Raw genomic sequence first — 24,121 nt, 5'->3', positions numbered from 1 at the left:
CAAAGCTTTCGTGGCTATTTAGTGGAGAAAAGATAGAAATACTTTTTATTCCCCTAACAAATGTAGCCAGTTTGAACGGGAATGCCGCTCCCCCACGAAATTCACTCCGGGAACTCCGTTCCCCCCACGTTCCCCCCATTTCCAACGTGTGGATGTCAATTTGACACGTGCCACGTACCTAAACATTGTTGCAGACCAGGTACACCCCTTCATGGTAATGGTATTCCTTGATGGCAGTGGCCTCTTTCAGCAGGATAATGTGCCCTGCCAGGGGCGGACTGGCCATCGGGAGAACCGGGACTTTTCCGACTTTGCTGCAAAACATTATGCAGAACGGGCCACAAAACGGCGCCGCGATATGCCGAAGGGGGCAGCGATATGCAGAAAAGGACAGCGACAGATACCACAGGACACCTTCAGGGTTCTTGAAGAGTCCATACCTCGGCGCTGGGTCGGTGCTGTTTTGGCGGTACGCGGAGGACCATCAGCATATTAGGCAGGCAGTCGTAATGTTTTGGCTCATCAGTGTATATACACTGCCGTTCAAAAGTTTGGGGTCACTTACTCATTCTTCTTAATTATTTTTTCTTCACATTTTTGAATAATAGTGAAGTCATCAAAACTATGGAATAACAGAAATGGAATTATGGGAATTATGTTGTGACTAAAAAAATCCTAAATACATAAAAAATTTATATTTTAGCATCTTCAAAGTAGCCACCCTTTGCTTAGAATTTGCAGAAACTTACTCTTGGCATTTTCTCAACCAATTTCTTGAGGTTTCGCACTGGAATGCTTTTAAAACAGGATTAAAGGAGTTCCCATCTATGTTAGGCACTTTTTGGCTTCTATTCTTTATTATTCGGTCCAAGTCATCCATTTCAAATATTTTTTTTTTCAATAAAATTGTTTTGTAATGAAATAAATTAATATGTTGGCACAATTATATTTTTGTCTAAAAAAACTAATTTCAAACATTTAAGTATACACCTCAGATCAAAAGATTTTTAAAATCATGAGAAACATTTCAGCCAATTGACCCCAAACTTTTGAACGGCAATGTGTGTGTGTGTGTGTGTGTGTGTATATATATATATATATACATACATACAGTATATTCAATTATTTTTGCAAATGTCTGATTGTTAAATTGCTGTTGTAAAAATAAAAAAAAAAATTAATACAAATTTTTTTTTTTTAAATATATGAGTACTGTATTTAGTGAGTGTTGTTTAGGATACACTTGTGAAGATATGATCAGACAGATCTCCTTTCATACCGCCTGAGCGAGTTTAGCACTCTGTGTGTGGGACACACTCCTGTGAGTGGGAGTGCTGTTGGCACTTCTACTTTCAGACTGAGGAAGGAGATTATCGGCAAACCAAACTTTCTTTTGGTCCTTGCGAAGCGTCCCTGAAGAAATTACATAATTATAACTAATATAATAAATGTGCAATGACAATGTTGTCCAGTGAAAGCACATGTAATACTACATATTAAGAGTGGATTCCTTCACAACTCACGGTTAATCAAGGTTGAATGACAGGTGAGACAGACACGCCCCTCTTTCCCACCGAGATGAGTCAATTTGAACCTTTGGTCACAACACACCACACAAAAAACCTATGAACCAAACAAACATATATAACTTAAGTTAGCACAAAAATGCATAGATATACTACAACTAAATTACTATAATATTAAAAAATCGAAAGACTTCACAGTTCACCCAAAATGCAAAAATGAAATTTAAGAGCTGTAGTACATGGGATGATTTTCAGCTAATCATTTTGGTCTTTTCCTCACACAAAGCTATCATATGGCCTCAAATGACTTTGAATGTAGAGTATGAGTCACGACCACTTTTACGGCATTTTTGTCCCTGGCAGTCCCAGTTATCATTAGCTTTGCTATGGGTAGGCTACCGGGGCTTAAGCACAGAATGTTTTTAGTTAAGCCCCGAATGTTTTTATCATCTTGCAGTCATTTCAAAAGTACCAGTGCTTCAGTATTAAATTGATACTAAATATAAATATAGTTTTATTATTAAGTAATATATTTATAAATTAATAATACCAGTCTTTCTACGATAATACAAAATACAGACTCGATTAAGTACCCACGTCTTCTTGGGTAAATGCTTTTAAGAAATCGTGTATTTCATGCACTTGTGTAGTTCGACACACATTGTGTACAATTGATAGTATCATAGCATATAACTGATAATTACTGTACCAAATATTAAGATATATAACCGTGAAAACAATAAGTAATATATGTGCTCAAGGAATTTGCCAACTTTAAGTCATGAGCCAGGATATTTGCGTTTCTTGCGAAAGACGCGATGCCATGAACCTCACAAACTTTGGCAAATCTAGCAATTATTTTTGTTCTCAGAAGCAACAAATGTAGCCTGTATACAGCCTGCTATCTTCTAAATGACCTCAAAATACCTGACAGATTAATAGTAGGCTAAGATACTGTCAACTGTGTTTTTTTTTAAACACGTTTTAAGGTACATAGTGTTAAAAGCACTTCTATTTAAAGTTTTTTAAAAAGGGTATAATATTTCATCATAGGATGGCCCCATACATATCCACAGAAATCTGGGCTAAGCCCCGAATATCCACTGACCCTAGAACAGCCCCTGCCAGTTACTATTCACTTTTGCTGTTTAAAAAAGAGCAGCCTGGACATTTTGCTAGATTACTCCTTTTGTGCTCCACAGACAATGATAAATAGAAAGTCATACAGGCTTGGGAGGACATGAGGGTGAGTAAATTATGACAGATTTTTCTATTTTGGGTGAACTATTCCTTAAATGTAAGTCTAAATGTCACAGGAATATGTCAAGGCTGTTTTGTCAACACCATTTATCATTTCTCTCACCTTCCCACATGCCCTGCAGTGATGACGTCTTCTGGTGAAAGAGAATTTGGAGCCACATTTCATGCATGCTGGTGCCTGAGAATCAGGGACCCATTGAGGGGCTGTGGTACCCAGAGAACTGCAACGCTGCATGGGCAAAGCCCTGACAGAACCCTTCCGTCCAGCAGAGTCAGTGTTCTTAGGGCCAGACACTAGTGACCCTTCCATTCCATCACTCTTACGGTCTGGGCATGACTCTAGCGTGGGATCCGGGTGCTCCGGGCTCCCAATGTGGTGGTCTCCTGCAGTGTGTGTGTCATCCACAGGGGACGGTGAAAGACCCAAAACAGCCTCTAGCTGTTCCTGCTCATTCTCTGCCCGTTCTTTCTCTTCAATGACAGAGTCCTCTTTCAGACCAGGCCTCAGTTTACGCTCATTCAACAGAGACTCACTAGAGTCCTTGAGCGTGGAGTATCCAAAACGGCGCTCACCCCACACAGACAGAGTGGCAGTTACTGCTTGCCTCATAGTCTCAGTGGTGATAGCTCAAGGTTAGAGGGTTACTGATCATACTTTAGCTAACCTTGAGCTTTAATTTATCTTCAAACCAGCACGACATGGCCCGCACAAAGTCCTGCCAAAAGATGAGTCAGATGTTAGTTCCCAATAGGGCGGTGGATTTGTCACGACTCCATTGCCCTCTCATTTAAAAGGTAGTAAGGACAAGGGATTATAGTAACACTGAGTATTTATTCTGTCTGTAATATTTTAGAGGACATAATATATTTTTTAAAGACTTAAAGTTGTGTCAACCCTAGATCATTAAAATAATGATGTTTTATTCAAATAATGTACAATTCTATAAATACAAAAATCTCTGTAATAGTGACATCATCTTCTTAGGATGTGAACTCTACAAGTAAGTGTCTTCTTTTTCTACAGAAAACCACTGATAATTAAAAAGTGGATATTTGTTGAAATATCAGCATTATCAGCATAAATATAGTTATGGTTAAGTGAACTATAAAACTTTCAACCTTGTTACCTCAACCCTGTTTTTTTTTTTTTTAAGACATACCTAGCTATATCCCAACATATATTAAACATTTTTAATTTATCTTGAGATGGCAGTGCAATTTCTTAACACTTTTTAACACATTTCTTAAACGCATACCTCGGGTCTTTAGTTATCTGGGACCTTATTCCACTCCCTGTACCTCATCCATTTTTTGGAGTTATTCCCACACCTCTTTAGTATTGTTTAGTATCCTTATAGATAGTGTAACACAAAAAAAGCCAAAATTGCAACAACAACAAAATAATAATAATAATGATAATCAGGTACTGATTACAAATTACATGACAAAAAAATGCAATCAGTAATGTAATCTCATAGACTACATTTTTGGGGTAATCTAATCTAATCCAATTAATTTTGGATTACTTTCAACCTAATTCTATTTTATTTTGTCACATGCATTTGAGTAGGATAATTATTTTAACATAAGTATAAAGAGGAAAAACATTTAGTCCATTCTTTATTACTAACAAAAAGAGCCTCACAAAAAGAGCTCCTTATGACATTTTTAAAAAGTGCATTAAACATTACATGAATTAACTAAATCTAACAGCAATGACCAAAGTTTTTTATTCAAAACACTGAGACATCAAGTTCATTTTAAGTGCATAAAACCATAGCAGCATTACGAATATTAATGACCATAAAATCAACATAAAATGATCATAAAATCAACAGCAACGGCGTTGCATAGGGCGAAGCTTTCATCTAAAAACACTGAAACACTTTTAACCCTTACTGTTTACTGATAGTCCATCGCCTATTCCAAAGCTGAGGTGCAAGATAGTATCTTTTGAACAACAAGAATATTCTAAAAGAGCAGAATATTTTAAAACAGCAGAGTTCCAACGTGTCACACGATGAATAATTGTGTGATGTTTTATGTCAAGTTTCATGCAGTGAACTCCACTGCATTAGCAGCAACAGTAGAGCGATGGGCTTTGTTCCATATTGTTGCACATTTTGCAGTTGAACTATTGTGTACCCTGCGGGTAGGACCCTTAGTGATGATGTTCGGTTAAGTTTGATTAAGCGATTAAGTTTGATTAAGCAATTAAGTTCAGTGTGTGAGCTGCACACCATTGGTGAGGTAGTAAGAAATAATAATAATAAAAAAAACATATCTAGTTCAATTTAAGTGCATAAAACAATAGAAACATTAGATGAACAAACAGCAATGAACCTGAAATCAACAGAAATGACATTGCTAGGTCAGAGCTAACAGTGCAAAACTCTGACACACTTACTTTTAACCCTTACTACTTAGTAATAGTCCATAACCTATTCCTTAGCTGAGGTGCATATCTTACTGTTGTAATGTAAAAGGAGCACTTGCTCAAAATGTTTATCTGTGAGACTATTGCACTTCAGGGGAAAAATATGATTATATTGATATGAAAATGATCAATACATTATTAACAATTTACTGCCATTGCCTTGTTAATTTGTAATCATGTAATAAAAAAGTAACTGTAGTTGATTACAAATTTCAAAATATAATTTAATCCAATTACAAGTACTTGATTTTTGTAATATGATTACGTAATCCAGATTACATGTAATACGTTACTGCCCAGCACTGTGTGTGTGTGTGTGTGTGTGTGTGTGTGTATATATATATATACACACACACACACACACACACACACACACACACACACACACACACACACACTACTGGTCAAAAGTTTTGAAACACTTGACTGAAATGTTTCTCATGGTCTTAAAAATCTTTTGATCTGAAGGTGTATGCTTAAATGTTTGAAATTAGTTTTGCAGACAAAAATATAATTGTGCCACCATATTAATTTATTTCATTACAAAACTAAAATTTAATTAAAAAAAAAAAAACATTTTGAAATTGATGATTTGGACCAAACTTTTTACCGGTAGTGTATATATATATCATATATATAATAATCGCTTAAGTACCAAAAGTGCATAGGGTCATTAGAAACCCTAGATATGTAATAGTGTAGTTTTGTGGTGTTAGCACTTCCATCAATTATATTTTTATGATTATTTCATATCTATATAAGTTTACTATCACAGGACATCTATTTCTTTGTTTACTTAAAGAGAAATGAGTACAATATATTTATACAAATAAATACAGTATTATGTTGATTTTCTGTGCAACAATGGTGAATTATCAGTATCCCATATGCGTGTACACATAAATGTTATTTGTTAGTCATGGTGGCACTGTTGTTTCAGTGATTGACTTGATTTATATTTGACATTGCTATTGAAGAAACAACAATGAAGTAAACTATAGCAAGTACAACACATGAACAGTCTATGTCATTTATGTATACTACTGAAATTATCTAAGTTGTGCATCTATTCAGACTCAATAAGAGCCTGAGAAAATACGTATGTGTAGCTTATTTATAGCCTATGTGTTATGTGTAGCTCAATACATTTTTAACATGATTTGTTCTGATTTGTTGCATTATCTCTTTGAAATATGAAAAATAAAACAAAAATCTAATTGTCTTGAAAATATTTTGAAAATTTGACACTATGTGGGCACTTTGTACATCCAGTTGTGATAGACATACGTGCTGGGTCTCTAAAGACACGAATATACTGTATAAGAATGTTTGGTGAAATTGCCATGCATTTAAGGGTTAAAGAAATTATTTGTCTGGTAGAGAGTTTAAAATCTTTTTAAAAAGTACTTTAAAGGAGTCACGTGACACCATGTGAACGGCGAGCTCTGCGCACTTTGCTAGTTTTAATAATTTTTATGACATAAACCGGTGAGATACGATACACTCTTCCATAACTGTTCTAGGAGGACAATATGTCAAAGAATTCAAAATCCTCACGCTCTGGAGACATTAAAAGACACTTATGTGCTCAAGTTGATGCCCCTGAGCAGGCCGCGGGGCTGGGAGTTGACTTGGTTGGGGAGGTGCGGGAAATGCGGCGGGAGATGCTGAACATGTCGGCAGTGCCGACGAAGGTTGTTGCTGACTTGGAGGATCTTGCTGTGATATGTCGATCGATCACCGGCATGGAAGGCGAAGTTCACTGATGTGGTTATAAGAGTGGGGGATGTCAAGAAACGGATCACTTACCTGGAGTCATCGGAGAGGGAATTATCTGCTAATCCGGTAGCAACCAAGGTGGATTTGGAGCATGTCTGGAAGAAGTTGGAGGTCATTGAAAACTGTAGCCGGTGGAATAACGTCTGTATCGTAGGAGTCCCAGAGGGAGCAGAGAGACAGGATATGGTGAAATTCCTGGATGGGCTCTTTCTGAATCTGTTCGACATAGCAGGCCATAAGATGGAAATCGAGTGAGCTCACAGGGTTCCTGCTTGGCGATCCGCGGAGGGAGACAGACCCTGATCAATTCTGGCCAAATTTCTGAGATCATCCGATAAAGATCTTGTGTTACATGAGGCGAGGAGTAAAGGAAGGCTTTCTTGGAAGAACCACAGCATTTTCTTGTTCCCAGACTTTGCAAACTCGATGAGAGAAACATGATCGATTCAAGGAATGCAAGAAACTCTTACATCAACGGAAGGTCGCTTTTGCACTGATATTCCCAGCCAAATTGAGAATAGATGCTAAGGATGGCCGTAAAACATTCACATGCCCACAGCAAGATGTCCTTTATAAAGTCAATAGAGTAAGTCATCTTGTTGTACTCATGATGTAGACTCACTGAACATTCACTTGACTGTTTGAGGAATCTGTGCACTTTTTTTGTGCTGGTTCCGCCTAGTGGCTGGAGTTCATTATGTAGAGTATTACACCTTCAGAACAGTTTTATGGATGAAACTACATGCTCTTTGTGCTTAGTCTGCCTATCGGCTGGAGTTTGTTTTATAGATTATCTTTTGCTGTGAAATTCTGTCTCACAAAATTTGTATAAAAACACCAGACTTGAGCAATCTGATGGCAAGGTTGTCGCGGGGGCTCTCGTTGGCGTGCATGGACAGTTTGAGTTTGGAGGGATGGACGCCAGTTGGCGCTATCGTGCGTGGGGTTAATGCACACATTTTTCATTTTTCTGTTTGTTTTGTTCTAGGGGAAGTTCGGGTTTTGATGTTTGCACCAATGTTGGAATGTGGTCTTTATAATCTTGTTTTTGACACACAATCTATTTTTTCTTATTTGTCAAATAAGATTGGATTGTCTCTCTCCATGTGGAATGTGAATGGGTTGGGGCACCCCATAAAAAGAAGGAAGGTTATTTCTCTTCTTAAGCGTAAGAAATAATAAATAGTGTTTCTTCAAAAATGCACCTGTCTCTGCAGGAAGCTGAAAAATTTGAAAAGATATGTGGTGGGCATTTTTTTTTATAGTGCTGGCTCGAGTAAGAGCAGGGGAGTCATTACACTGATAAGTAAACATCTACAGTTCAAATGTCTCGAACAGAATAAAGATAAATTAGGAAGAGTCATTATTGTTTTAGCTGAAATTCAGGGACTAAGTCTTATTTTGTCTAATATTTATGCATCTAACGTTGATGATCAGGGCTTTTTTATAGCTCTTGAAGGGATGTTGCAAGCCGCTGGCACCCCTTATGATATAATATTGGGAGGAGTCTTTAATCTTTTGATGGACTCAGTCCTTGATCATAGTGAAGCAAAAGTGTGCAAGCCCCCTAGAGCAACACTGACGCTTCACAGGAAGTGTAAAAATTTTGGTCTTACAGATATTTGGAAACTTTTGAATCCATCTGGTAGACACTATACATTTTTTCATCAGTCCATAAGATTTACTCTAGAATAGATTTTTTTTATATATATATCTAAGTCCCTCATTTCATCTGTTGCTGATTGCTCAATTGGAAACATTTTAGTCTCAGATCACACCCTGGTGTGTTTAGATGTGTTGCCACATATGGAGAAAAATAAATCATATAGTTGCCACTTTAATTTATCCCTTTTGCAAAATCCTGAATTCCAACAAATGCTAAAGGCTGAAATCAATGTCTATATGGAGACCAACTCGTCATCAGTATCCTCTGTGGGCGTGGCTTGGGAGGCACTTAAGGTGGTTCTTAGGGGTCGGATCATACAGTATGCCTCATTCACCATAAAATCCAAAGCACAAGGACTTGTGGAATTAGAAGGGAATATTAAAAGTGCCGAGGCAGAGCTGAAGCGCCAAATGTCGTCTAATGGCCTCAGGGAACTGACCCGATTGAAATACAGATATAATACTATTTTATCGCAGAAGGTGGAGTTTTGGCTATTCAGGGCAAGACAGTCATACTTTGAGTCGGGGGACAAAGCAGGGAAGCTTCTAGCTATATATATATATATATATATATATATATATATAAAAAGAAATTAAACATTTTAATTTTTAAAAAGAGTATTTTTCTACCAATCCCTCAGTGAAATCTGCTGGTGGTGAAATATTTACCTCAGCCATTGATATTAATAATGCTTTTAAAGAATTCTATCTTGATCTCTATAGTTCCATGTCTTCGTCTACTGATGAGGATATTAGAAATTTTGTGGAACCATTAGAACATCCTAAACTGACGACTGAGCAAAAAAATTCTCTTGATTCTGAGATAACCTTGGAGGAGCTTGGCGAGGTAATTAAGGTCTTGCCTACAGGCAAGGCTCCGTGGCCAGATGGCTTTGCCGCTGAGTTTTTTTTAGATCTTATGCTACAGAACTGACTTTTGCTAGAAGTTTATACGGTATCATTAAAGAATGGAAAGCTTCCGCCAACCACGACGCAAGCCCAGATCAGTCTGATTCTTAAAAAGGACAAAGATCCAAGTGAGTGTAAGAGATACCATCCAATTTCCCTGATCCAGCTACATGTTAAAATATTGTCAAAAATTTTGGCAAACCGATTAAGTAAAGTTATGACATCTCTTATACATATAGATCAAGTTGGCTTTATTTGGGGCCATAACTCTTCTGATAACATTAGGTGTTAATGTCATGCAGGCAGTGGCAAACGATCAGACTCCGGTCACTGCCATCTCACTTGACACCAAAAAGGCGTTTGATATGGTAGGATGGGATTATCTTTTTAAGATTTTGGAAGTTTACGGGTTCGGGAATACATTTATTGGGTGGATTAAGTTACTTTATAGACACCTGGTAGCGGTGGTTCAAACGAATGGATTAATTTCAGATTATTTTACTCTGGAGAGGAGCACCCGGCAGGGTTGCCCTCTTTCCCCCTTATTGTTCTGTCTTCCCCTGAAACCATTAGCAGCTGCGATAAGAAAGGAGGATGATTTTCCAGGGGTGGTGGTTGGAGGTGTGGCGCATAAGCTTTTGCTTTACGCATTTGATATTTTATTATTTGTCTCCGACCCTACTAGATCTATGCCTTGCCTCCACAGAATTATTAAATCCTTTTCTAAGTTCTCAGGATACAGAGTAAATTGGTCTAAATCCAAAGCTTTGTCTCTGACAGCGTACTGCCCGTTAACGGCTTTTCAGCCAGGCGCCTTCCAGTGGCCCAAACAGGGCATTAAGTATTTGGGTATTTTATTCCCAGCAAATTTGTGTGATTTAGTTTGTTAATTTTGACCCCTTAATAAAAAGGTTTTCGAGTGATGTGGGTAGATGGGCTTCATTACATTTATCTATGACCGGGAAGGTTAATGTTAAATGAATTGTATTCCAAAAACCAACTACCTGCTACAGTCTCTCCCTATAGATATCCCCCTCTCTTATTTCAAGCAATTTGATAGCATAGCGAAGTCCTTCATGGGGAATGGTAAACGTCCCAGATTAAATTTCAGTAAATTACATAGGTCGACTGACAAAGGTGGACTAGGCCTACTCAAGATTTTGTTTTATTATTATGCATTCGGTCTCACATTGTACGGAGGCGTGCTGTCTTGTGGAACACGTGCATCTAAAAGATTCTCACTCTTTCTTTGTTTCTGTCTTCTGATTTTTTTTTTTTTTTTTTTTGCAAGAACAGTATCATCTTTGAGTGCTGCAAATGACCTCAGACATCTCAGCTCAGGAGATGCTTTGAGTTCAGTTCGCTTTATTTCCACAGAGCAGTTCATTGTGACCACAACTCTGCAGCCTATACACCTGTGATTAAATCATAAAATAATACAAAAACACGTTCACCTCGAACCATGATTTATATTTCAGTGATTATTATCATCATTATAATTATTATTTTTACATTTATAATTGTTTTATGTCTTCATTTATGTAAGTAAATTTCCGCCTGCATGTTTAGACGGATTCTTGCCTGACGTAAATGGAAAGGTGTGTATATATAATTCTTTTATCACTTCATTATTTTATTGCTTTTTCGTTTCATTTGGAGTGCAATTTGAATTTGTAAATGTATTTGATTGAAGTTTTTCATTTTTTAAATAAATTAATTTAATTTTCAATGCAAAATCACTAAAGCAAGAATATTCACTGATCCCTCAGCCCAGGGGTTTCCGATGTAATTGGATATTGCTATATATATATATATATATATATATATATATATATATATAGCACACATTTTAATTGCACTTATTTATTTTGTTCCAGTTTTATTTGAATTTTTAGTTGAAATAAAAAATAAAGTTCTAAGTTTGAAATCAAGGTGTCTTGCTTTATTGTGTAGGCTTAACCCTAACCCTGCTTAATGAAAATTACCCCATAGTACCCCCTAGCATCCAACCAGCAGTAATACTGGTGTTCGTCATTTTTATGTGGAGTATTTTCTGCGACCAACCAATCAAAACTTGGTCGACCAAGACTCTTCTCATGCACTAAGCTTTGGTCGACTATCAGGGGTAGCCCTAGGGGATAGATACATAAAAATTGGGCAGGGTGGCGGCATTCGAAGAAATGACATGTAGAACGCTGGGAAAATTGGATTTGTTTAATAGGAAGCGGGACAGCTATTTTGCCTTTTTGGAGGGTTCTCGGGGCAGTGGAGAGGGATTTGTAGTTTTAAATGTGTGTGTGTGTGTGTGTGTGTGTGTGTGTGTGTGTGTGTGTGTGTGTGTGTGTGCATTCTTATTGTTTTTTGAAAGTATACTTTATATATATATATATATATATATATATATTTTTTTTATGTTTCTAAATATTTATGACCAGAGTTTAATTTTATATAATTTACGGAAGCCCTGAACCGCAAGGTGAAAAAAAAAAAGAAAATTACAGTGGCGAAAAAAAAGCATCTCATTTCTTTCCTGTGCCTAAGTCTTAATTTTTTCTCTCTCTTCCTAACATTTTTTTTTCTCTCTTCAAAAATGTTTTTCTCTCTTCAAAAATTTTTTTTTTTCTCTTCAAAAAAATGCATGCGGTACCAACCTTGGCCACCAGGTGCCACTATCAGTAAACATGTAATCTTATGCTTTTAATGCTTTCTCTGTTGCTATATAGCTGAATAATACATTTATTATTTATTTAAGGGTTTGCAAACCTTAATCAAGACAAAATCAGGTTACATATGTTTGATATGGCATTCGTTGTCGTGTAACAACTGGAGTTATTTTTTTGTTTGAAATTGTTGGTCTTTCTAAACCATCTATGCCCTATCCTCAGTGTTACATGGTGGAAGCGAAGGAATGTATTGAGGAAAACGGGAAACATGGGGAAATTATTATTATGTCTGTCCTGTTGAAGTGTTAGGGGTACATCTGGAAAGTGTTAAGGCCGCGGGTGTCGAGACCATTTATATGTCTATGGTCGTGACATCGTGTACAAAAGAAGTCCAATTTCATTGGCTAGGCACCAACCTATAAAAGGACTCCTTTACGCCCTCCCCCTGCCCCGACTTCCTCTGTCGCCAACACTGAGTTTGCTAGTGCACAAGTTAGACTTAAGCACGCTTCTGTCACAAGTCAGATATCTCTGATGCACAAGTTAGTTATGCATCAGAGATATCGCGAAAATATTTGCAAAAGTCAAGGTGCGAAGATTTGAAATTGCAGTGACAGATTTGAGAAGTTGCAAGTGCCTAATTGAGGTTGTACTGCGAATGTGAGTGAAAGAATAAGTGCAATTTGTAAAATATCCATGAGGTAATTAAAGATGAGTGGAATCTTTTGTAATGAAAAATACTGTAAGGTAAAAGCTGGATGGCTACCATAAGTAAAATATTTTTCAATTGTGTAAATTATAACAGAACGCTAACGTGAAATAAGTTTAAAATGCGATAACGCACACTTCTGGCCAGAGATGCTGTGATGTATGGTTCCGCGGCTCAGCAGATGGAACCCCCCGAGCGCAGGGGCTCACCAAAGGGTCCTCCACTGGATAATAATATTTATTTGGGCATCAAATAACCAAAGAAAACACTCAAGTACACAACTCAATATACTTATAAGTTTTATTTTTATTCAATAATTTAAGTTTATTCGGTTTATAGAGCACATTTAAATACAGCGAGCGGGCTAACCAAAGTGCTGTACAGAAATAAAAATAAGAAGTATTTTATTTAAGTATTAAAGAATTTAAGTATTAAAACCTGCAGGTTGATCCCATTAATACAAGTACAATTATCCTGACAAACATTTGATATTGCTAACAATCCACAGTAGATTGACTTTGGGACATTTAGAGAATCAACAAACGAGTCTATATATTCATTATGGGAATTTAAAAATGATTGTACAGTACACCAAATTAATTCATATTACCACCCGGTATACACAACTCCTTACACAGCAAATCTCTAAGACACATAAATATCCACAGAATACATAATTAAATACCACACATCATAAATACACACCATCAATGATTAGTCAATACATGCCATTAATACCACTCAAGCTAAATACATAGCCGTCGTCAATTACATTACAGAATGCATATGGAGAGATAAACAACCTGCCCTCACACACACGCTCATGACAATAAACGCCGGGGGACAAATAAATAACATTACACACAACATTCAATGAGGCCTCCCTGGAGAAAAGAAACCCACAAGCATGTAAAACAAATAACCCAACAACAAAATGTACTGCTGGGTTCCTAACCCGCTACCGGACGTGGGATACAGGTAGAACACATCAACAGCGGCCGAGTTCAAGTTTACCCCGATTTACCCTCCCAATTTACTCACCCCGTTTTCACAATAACAGCCAGCCCACGTCCCGGCATGGCACGGCCAAAAAAAATAAAAATATGCAGTACCAAAACTCCCCCTAACATCAGAAATCATTATACTTTCATAGCTTCACGCCCATATTGCTAATACAAAACAGGTGTGTGTAGCCTACTATTCTTCCCCCCGGCGGAACCCGGGGAGCGATACTATAGGTGATTCCTCACCCCTCACCAATTTGTTTGGGATGAGCATTTTACATCGGCGTAACTGTCTAGCACATGTTTAGACAGACCAACAATATTTGGATATTTATTTGACATTCTTCATCTGGAACTCTTCACTTATGCAGCAGACAGTGTGTTTCAAATGCATAGACAACTTGTTATATTAAAATATATTATTATGATTAAATTCCACCATGAAAGTCTGCACATGACATCCCCGTTCAGTCGCGAGGATTTAATTTATAAATGATCTTTTCGTTTAGAAATTAGATTACTTACAACAATATTAACATTACCAGATGTACCCCTAACACTTCAAAAGGACAGACATAATAATAATTTCCCCATGTTTCCCTTTTCCTCAATACATTCCTTCGCTTCCACCATGTAACACTGAGCAAACAGCATAGATGGTTTAGAAAGACCAACAATTTCAAACAAAAAATAACTCCAGTTGTTACATGACAACGAATGCCATATCAAACATATCTAATCTGATTTTGTCTTGATTAAGGTTTGCAAACGCTTAAATAAACAATAAATGTATTATTCAACTATATAGCAACAGCGAAAGCATTAAAAGCATAAGATTACATGTTTACTGATAGTGACACCTGGTGGCCAAGGTTGGTACCGCATGCATTTTTTTTGAAGAGAGAGAAGTTTTTTTTTTCTTTTTTTCACCTTGCGGTTCAGGGCTTCCGTAATAATTTGATTCCGTATTTTCTCTGTTTATTTTATATGCTGAATGGAATAAAAAAATAAAAAAATTTTACTTTAAAAATCACATTTTTTAAATGGAGAAGGCACAGATATCCTGGAATGACCCAGAAACAACACTGTGTAGACACTTTGTTCAACATTATTGCATTTAAGTGACTGTGTTCCTTAATGACATTTAGGCTAATGTTGTAGGCAACCACACTTACACACAAAAGTGCAAAAAAGTGCTAAGCAGTCACATCGCCATCTCCCCATGCACAACGGCAGCGACGCGACCAAACAGAAAACATCGCGCGCTTGCAATGTAGACGGGAGCGTTTCAGTTTGTCGCGGCGCGTCGCTCCGACAGAAGCGCGCTTAAGTACAACAGTATAAAAACATTATAGTTTTGTCTCTGTCCATTCCGATATTGTGTTTTTTCTAAACCAAAAAGTTAATACAGCATCTGCCAACGCACACGTGAATGAATGTGCGTTCGGTTATTCTCCCCGGACAGTACTGCATTGCAGGCGAGCCGACCACGACCTTCATCCGCGACAAAATGTCTAAAGCATTTTACATGAAAAAACTGACTTGTTAAAATGTAGCATCACTTCTGGTTAGCAGTACAACTGAGGTGCAAACGCATGTGTACATATATGGCTAACGCACATCAGTTTTGCCTGTGGCTGCTGTAATATACAGCAATGCGACACAGTGTACCATCAACAAGAGCCAATTAACACTTCCCCCTTTATACCAATACCTCTTTCGGTATAAAACCTCGACCACTTTCTGATGAATAAGCAAATAATTGAGAGCGCAATATTAATACATTGCAAGAAAAAATACTGAACAGAAGTAATTACCAGGACACTGCATCCGATCGCCACCTAAGTGTACGCGTTGTCTTCTGCTCCTCATTAGAGGCTGCAGAGTGGCGCTTCTGATAAACGCACACTGAGTGGAGGGTGCAGAATTACCAATATGTTCTGCAGCCCTCAGCAAGACGACTGCGATATTAATGTTTTCATTTCTACATAACAGGCTGTTTCTTCAACTTTAGTTACTTTAATGTCGCAGGGCTTTTTATTAAACCAACAGATTCTGACTTTTTTACCATGCATCATCATTCATTTTTGGTACTTTTCATATGCCTTTTATGTGATGCTTTTACTGTGTTAGTCTTGTTCCAGAGCGAGACTTTCAATATTGAACTTTGAAAATCCATTATTAATATCAATGATTACATGTTTAAAACAATGATCATCTATTCTAAACAAAGTGAAACAACCATAAGCCATTTCAGTATTTAGGGTGTGAAAATGACGTCATCTCAAAAATGACGACTGTCCCACAGTTATGGCATCATTTCAACCACACCAAATAATTTTGCTCAAAAGTTAGTGTACTATTAAAGCAAGTCAGTGAAGAGCATGCATGCGTGCGATGAAATACAAGTGATGTTTGAAGAAAAAAAATCAAGGTGAATATAACTTATATTAATATTTTTTATTGGGTGTTATTTCCAATTAATATGCAATTTTGTCAAACTACACAAAGAATGTGAAAATATTTAATTAGGTGTATTTCGGATATGTTACCTATCAAATTGGTCTTAGCCAAACAAAATATTTATTTTTATTTCAAAATGTTAAAAAATTCTTTTTTTTAAATCACTGCTATTTTTCACCACAGAATCTATTAAACACAATTTAAGATGTGGTGGGAATTTTCACAAAAAAAAAAAAAAAAAAAAAAAAATACAACATTGCCAGGAGGTATTTCTTTTCCTGTTTTGCATGTACATGCAATGTTGGACATTGTTTAAAGACAAATCAAGTAAACTAGTAAGTGTGAGAAAATATGCTAGACTTTACTTTCTAAAAGTTGACAGTGATAAAGACCTCTAAGTTGAAGAAACACCCAACATATGTAAATCAGTTATGCATATTTAGGAAAAGTAATACAAAAGCAGGGACCGGATTGTTTTAGCATGTGTTATCCATGTAATCAGTTTAATAAAATGCCATGGATAACAAAGTCATTGTTTCTACAATAAAAATGTGGTAATTTGGTTTTAAATAATTTTTAAGGAGATTGCACTCACAGAGAGGTTTCTAGACAATTAAAGGGATAGTTCACCCAAAAATTTAAATGATCTCATTTACTCACCCTCATACCATCCCAGATGTGTATGACTTACTTTCTTCTGCAGAACACAAAGATTTTTAGAAGAATATCTCAGCTCTGCTGGTCCTTACAATGCCAGTGAATGGTGACTAGAACTTTGAAGCTCCAAAAAACACAAAGGCAGCATAAAAGTAATCAATATGACTCAAGTGGTTAAAAATGCATCTTCAGAAGCGATATGATAGGTGTGGATGAGAAACAGATCAATATTTAAGTCCTTTTTAACTATAAATCTCCACTTTCACTTTCTTTCAAATTATTTTTATGCTGCATTTGTGTGATTTTTGGAGCTTCAATGTTCTGGTCACCATTCACTGGCATTGTAATGACCAACAGAGCTGAGATATTCTTCTAAAAATCTTTGTGTTCAGCAGAAGAAAGTCATACACATCTGTGATGGTATGAGGGTGAGTAAATGACCTTTAAATATTTTAGAGCTGAACATAATTAGAAACTGCATATTAACTTTAGAAAGTCTTTTTCACCTTTTAAATTATTAATGTAATATTGTTTTACAGTAATAAACAACTGAAAGAAGCTGCAGTATTTTGGTGTGAACTGGTTTATATTTACAAATTTACCATTTTAAATATTTTTAGGGAAAGAAAAATGTTATTCTTATGGGCTCCATTATGTAGACTAATTAGGATTGTACTGACCTCATGACAAATCCCATTTGACAAAGCATTTGCAGTAAACAAAAAACAAACAAAAACAACAAAAAAAACCCACAGAAAAGTTAAGTTTTAATTATCTTTAATTAACAGGAAAAAATAAGTAAGACTATTTTTCATAGCCACAGCAGTCAAAATATCAACTAGCATTGTGGTTAAGACTTATACCCATTAAGCTTGTAACCGTCCATTTTTCTGTATAAGTGCAGGAGAATGGTCTGGGAAGGATGTGGACTACCAATTCATGATATAAAAGTCTCTGATTTGCTGGATAGTGTTGAAATGATATGTCAGTCACTCTAGTTAAAATCCTGCAGAAGTCTGCATCCTTAACAGCAACTACAGAAGGTCAAATGATCAGTTCGCCTCATTCTTTGATGCCTCGTCAAAGTTCTCTACAAGATCTGTGCAAAGGATAAAATGAATTAAGACTCATCCAGAATTAACATATTACAATCTTATGCTGATTCACAAAAGACAAAAGGCAACATCTAACTTCATACCTGGGACATCATCATCTTCTTCATCAATATCTTCAGCTTTTGGAGCTTTGTTGTCGAGAACTTGAAATGTAACAAGAAAGAAAAAAAAAAAACAGCCTTGTAAATGTCAACGACTCTACAATAAATGACTCCATATTAAAACCACTGCTTTACTTACCTTGTCTGGGGAACTGCTCAGCGAGTTTGCGCAGACTCGTGAGACTGTCCGCACCGAGTTGACTGAGTATTCCTGGGAGCATTTCTGTGAGCTGCTTGGTCTCTGCGTGGCCGGTGATGGCGAAGGTATTGGCAGACAGAGACGCCTGCACTTTGGGGTTATTGAAGTGAATGACTGTGCCATCATCTTTAATCATATTCACCTGTAAGGTAAAAAGATCACATTCTCAATGCCTTCTCAAACAGGACTGAGAGAGAACAGCAAAAGAAAAGTGGAGAGCTAATGATCTACCTCTTCAATGCCAGCTATGTTATTAACTGCAAGTTTCTTTAATGAACTCTGGAGTTTCTTGTCATCAGCTGTTGCTGTTCTGTGCACCACCTTCTTCTTTCTGCGTGCTGTGCCCTATTGAAAAAAAATAATTACAAGTAAATAAGATGGAAAAATTATAAAATTGGCATTGTAGGGTTCAGTCAACAGTTCATGGACAATATTGTTAGGTCCAACATGATATTTAAAATGTATTTAAAAAAAAAAAAAAAAGATTGCTTTAAAAAATAAAATATTCAGGACTTCTTACCTTGCCCCCTATTCGGACCTGGGCTTGAAGTTTAGCCAATTTCTCTTGGTTCATTTTGACTTCTGAAACAATGACAAACAAATGCTTTACTAATCACCTGGGCAAAAATCGTAATTGCATGTTGGGTTATTTGGTATTACCATACTATTTTGATATATTTTAACCTTCAGTTCAAATAAAAAACTTGAACTTTCCACTTGTTCTTGGTTACTGGATTAGGATTGTTTTATTTACACTACCGGTCAAAAGTTTTGAAACACACTCACTTTATTATAATTTTTTTTCTTCACATTTTAGAATAATAGTAAAGTCATCAAAACTATGGAATAACAAATGGAACTATGGGAATTATGCTGTGACTAAACAAAATCCAAAATAAATCAAAACTGTGTTATATTTTAGCATCTTCAAAGTAGTCACCCTTTGCCTAGATTTTGCAGACATGTACTCTTGACATTTTCTCAACCAACTTCTTGAGGTATCACCCTGGGATGCTTTTTAAACAGTATTGAAGTAGTTCCCATCTATGTTGGGCACTTATTGGCTGCTTTTCTTTATTATTTGGTCCAAGTCATCAATTTCAAAAACTTTTAATTAAATTTTAGTTTTGTAATGAAATAAATGAATATGTTGGCACAATTATATTTTTGTCTAAAAAATTAATTTCAAACATTAAAGCATACGCCTTCAGATCAAAAGGTTTTTAAGATCATGAGAAACATTTCAGTCAAGTGTTTCAAAACTTTTGACCGGTAGTGTGTACACACACACACACACGAAGTCAGAAGTTTTTACATACACTTAGGTTGAAGTCATTAAAATTCATTTTTTAACCACTCCACAGATTTAATATTAGCAAACTATAGTTTTGGCAAGTCGTTTAGGACATCTACTTTGTGCATGACAAGTAATTTCTCCAACAATTGTTTACAGACAGATTGTTTCATATTTAATTGGCTACATCACAATTCCAGTGGGTCAGAAGTTTACATACACTAAGTTAACTGTGCCTTTAAGCAGCTTGGAAAATTCCAGAAAATGATGACAATATTTGGTGGAATGACCCTGATTTTCAATCACAGCTTTCATGCAATTTGGCATTCTCTCTACTAGTGTTTCACATTGCTGTTGGGTGACTTTATGCCACTCCTGGTGCAGAAATTCAAGCAGCTCAACCCATACCTTGATTGACCTGGCTGTGTGGCATGGAGCATTGTTCTGCTGGAAAAACCAATCCTCAGAGTTGAAGAACATTGTCAGAGCAGAAGGAAGCAATTTTTCTTCCAGGATAATCCTGCACATGGCTTGATTCATGCATCCTTCACAAAGACGAATCTGCCTGATTCCAGCCTAGCTGAAGCACCCCCAGATTATCACCGATCCGATCAAGCCAAGTACAAGGTTATACTGGAAGAAAACTTGCTTTCTTCTGCTCTGACAATGTTCTTCAACTCTGAGGACTGGTTTTTCCAGCAGAACAATGCTCCATGCCACACAGCCAGGTCAATCAAGGTGTGGATGGAGGACCACTGGACCAAGACCCTGTCATGGCCAGCCCAATCTCCAGACCTGAACCCCATTGAAAACCTCTGGAATGTGATCAAGAGGAAGATGGATGGCCACAAGTCATCAAACAAAGCCGAGCTGCTTGAATTTCTGCACCAGGAGTGGCATAAAGTCACCCAACTGCAATGTGAAAGACTAGTAGAGAGTATGCCAAGACGCATGAAAACTGTGATTGAAAATCAGGGTCATTCCACCAATATTGATTTCTGAACTCTTTGCAAGTTAAAATATTAATATTATGTTGTTTAAAAATGAATATGAACTTGTTTTCTTTGCATTATTCAAGGTCTGAAAACATGGCATCTTTTTTGTTATTTGACTAGTTGTCATTTTCTGCAAATAAATGCTCTAAATGACAATATTTTTATTTGGAATTTGAGAGAAATGTTGTCAGTACTTTATAGAATAAAACAAAAATGTTCATTTTACTAAAACACATACCTATAAATAGTAAATCCAGAGAAACTGATCATTTTGCAGTGGTCTCAATTTTTTCCAGAGCTGTGTGTTTATATGTATGTATGTGTGTGTGTGAATATATATATATATATATATATATATATATATATATATATTCACACACATATATACATGCACGCATACAATCCAATCAGCCAACTGTGTGGCAGCAGTGCAAGGCACAAAATCCTGCATATACGGGTCAGGAGCTTCAGTTAATGTTCACATCAACCATCAGAATGGGGAAAAATGTGATCTCATTGATTTTGACCATGGCATGATTGTTGGTGCCAGATGGGCTGGTTTGAGTATTTCTGTAACTGCTGATCTCCTTGGATTTTCACACACAACAGTCTCTAGAGTTTACTCAGAATGGTGCTAAAAACAAAAAAAACATCCAGTGAGTGGCAGCTCTGAAGATGGAAATGCCTTGTTGATGAGGTCAACAGAGAATGGCCAGACTGGTTCAAGCTGATAGAAAGGCCACAGTAACTCAGATAACCACTCTGTACAATTGTAGTTAGCAGAATAACATATCAGAACGCACAACAAGTCAGACCTTGAGGAGAATGGGCTACAACAGCATAAGACCACGTCAGGCACTTTAATAGGACCATAGTTTTCCTAATAAAGTGCTCAGTAAGTGTGTGTGTGTGTGTCACAAAGCGCAATTTCTATCTGATGCAATATTTCAGAGCTGAGTGTAACTAGAAAACCTGATGGTCACTACAGAAATTTCCACGACTTTTCAAAATAAAATTTTTTCTGCCCTTAAAAATCACCAATTTAAAATGCCCTAATAACCTAGAAGGTCGAAAAACACAATTTTATTTATCCTTCTAAACTAAATTACCAATAAATATGGCTTGCACCTTAATGGTAAAAATACTACACGTCAAAAAAATAGCCGCACTGTAACCGGGAGCAGGGCGATATGGCTACAAAAATGATACCTCAATATTTTTCAGCCTATATTGGCAATATTATATATATATATATATATATCGATTATTATGCATTTAATCTAAAATGGCTCAAAAGTGATTTTTTTTTTTTAGAAGAAACATAATTTCATCCAAACAGCCACTGTAGCCAAGTAGATTCAATAATGGCATTAAATAAAAATCTATTTAAAAAACAATGAAGGGATGTTTCCCAGAGTTTTTCACGAAATAAACACAAGGGATATCATTTTCATTGATATGCACTTTCATATTTACATTCCATATACAAAATGGCTTAATAAAAAGCATTATTAACCATTTATATATCTTAACCATTTATATATTTATATTTGCGAATGCACAAAACTAGCCTATTTTCTGGAACCTAACTGTAGCTTGAATAGTATTAAATTATTAATGTGGGACCCAGTCAAGATTAGTATTACAATATAAGGCCTAATCATTATTACTGAGGATTAGATTAGATTAGTTTTATACAAAAGTAATATATTTCTGTCCTACTTCATCTGGAGCTTCTATTTTGACACCGAAAGTGCAATGTTTATTTGACCATTTACAATGTTCTAGTGAAACGCTGTCATCTCATCCTTTTCTATTTACTGTGCAGCGTTTGTAGATTTGTATAATAACTTGTAACTGTTACTAAAGTTTGGAATTGCGTAAATGCTTGAACCTGCAGTTATTCGATTTCGCAATGCACGTGAACTGCTCTCAGAGGAATGCCCCGCGCGTGCACACAGCTCAGTGCGTCACCGGTTTATTCTGAAGCGCAGACCGTTTATCGGCCTTTAATCGCACATCGCCATTATCATGTTATCTTGTTAAACTGAGCAGACCTGAAGGATCGTGAAATTATTCTACTGATGCTCTTTATGAAACTTAATTGCCAAATAAAAAGCGCATACATATACGATATTGCTTAATTTTATATCGTCAGCAAAATAATCGCGATTATACAGTGAATTTTCAATATATTGCCCAGAACAATCTACTGAATTTAGTTAAGTAGGCGGCACTGCGTGTGAATTACTGCTGATGCGCCTATCAACAACATCACATAAAAGGTGATTAAAAACAAAGCTAGAGGAATGTTTCAAGTTTCCAGTACTGTTATTTTCATTTATAACGCGCTTACCCTATCTGCGCCCTGCCTGAATAGCTCGGTAGTCAGTACATTAAAAAGAATAAGATGTGTCTCTCTCTCTCTCACACACGCACTCACACGGTGTGGTGATAGCTAACAGTGCTGGGGGGAATAAAGGCATATCCTGACAGTGCATAATCTGAGTGAGTGTGAATGCAGCTTCCGCTTTGGAGATCAGCTCACATCACTGCGACCATAACAACGCACACATCTCAAAATCACATCATAACATAAACACGACACTATAAAACTATACCAGATATGACGTTTACAATGTAGTCATCGTGGTTCAAGTATATTTGAATTAAAACACATAACGATATTCCTTACTGACCTGATAAACACACAGCTGCTCAGAGAAGCATGCGTTGAATGAACAAGGCGGAAGAGGTCAGACTAAAGATATCACGATGGTTTTGTTGTTCTTATGGCGCAAATCTGTGATGCTTCCCCCTAGCGGTTCGGCATTAAATATTGGAAAGGCACAGTTACGCATCCAACATGAAACATCATGATACGTTTAGTATCATAAATATATAAATATCTCAATGTAAAATAATAATAATAAAAAAAATTCACATTGTACTACTTGTATATAGCCTAATAATAATCAACATTTCCGTGAGTAGGCTACACACGCAAAAACGTGTCCAGTCGTCTGATGGTTTTTAAATGAATATTCCGGGTTCAATACAAATTAAGCTCAATCGACAGCATTTGTGGCACAATGTTGATTACTACAAAAATAATTTTGGCTTGCCCCTCCTTTTCTTTAATAAAAGCAAAAAGCACTTACTGTACAATGGAAGTGAATGGGACCAATTTTAGGAGGGTTTAGAGACAGACATGTGAAGCTTATAATTGTATAAAAGCACTTACATTAATTCTTCTGTTAAAACTCACGTGTTATTTGAGCTTTAAAGTTGTTTAAATCATAATTTTTTACAGTTGTTTTAGGGTTTTATGGTTTATCATCTTTA

At 36.4% G+C, this 24,121-nt stretch overlaps 2 protein-coding genes across 2 annotated transcripts in view; both read right to left on the bottom strand.

Annotated features, from left to right (window-relative positions):
- The window catches only part of LOC127426012 (zinc finger FYVE domain-containing protein 9-like), a 43,058-nt gene extending 27,112 nt beyond the window's left edge, over window positions 1–15,946 (bottom strand). Inside the window, exons 1-4 of the mRNA XM_051672430.1 lie at window positions 15,770–15,946; window positions 2,890–3,502; window positions 1,524–1,623; window positions 1,280–1,413 (exon numbers count right to left, since the gene is read on the bottom strand). Coding sequence (XP_051528390.1) covers window positions 1,280–1,413; window positions 1,524–1,623; window positions 2,890–3,396 — 741 coding nt within the window. The 5' untranslated portion in view covers window positions 3,397–3,502; window positions 15,770–15,946. The remainder of the gene's footprint in view (window positions 1–1,279; window positions 1,414–1,523; window positions 1,624–2,889; window positions 3,503–15,769) is intronic.
- A 1,886-nt stretch (window positions 15,947–17,832) lies between these two features.
- Window positions 17,833–23,566, bottom strand: LOC127426459 (transcription factor BTF3 homolog 4). The gene is made up of 6 exons (XM_051673291.1): window positions 23,476–23,566; window positions 19,008–19,069; window positions 18,719–18,832; window positions 18,428–18,629; window positions 18,271–18,330; window positions 17,833–18,171 (listed from the first exon to the last, which is right to left on the bottom strand). The coding sequence occupies exons 2-6, from the start codon at window positions 19,059–19,061 to the stop codon at window positions 18,125–18,127; spliced, it is 477 nt and encodes a 158-aa protein (XP_051529251.1). The 5' UTR covers window positions 19,062–19,069; window positions 23,476–23,566; the 3' UTR covers window positions 17,833–18,124.
- Between the last annotated feature and the right edge of the window lie 555 nt (window positions 23,567–24,121).

This window comes from Myxocyprinus asiaticus, chromosome 35, assembly GCF_019703515.2.
Source record: "Myxocyprinus asiaticus isolate MX2 ecotype Aquarium Trade chromosome 35, UBuf_Myxa_2, whole genome shotgun sequence".
Classification (NCBI taxonomy): domain Eukaryota; kingdom Metazoa; phylum Chordata; class Actinopteri; order Cypriniformes; family Catostomidae; genus Myxocyprinus; species Myxocyprinus asiaticus.
This window is presented reverse-complemented; position numbering and strand designations above follow the sequence as displayed.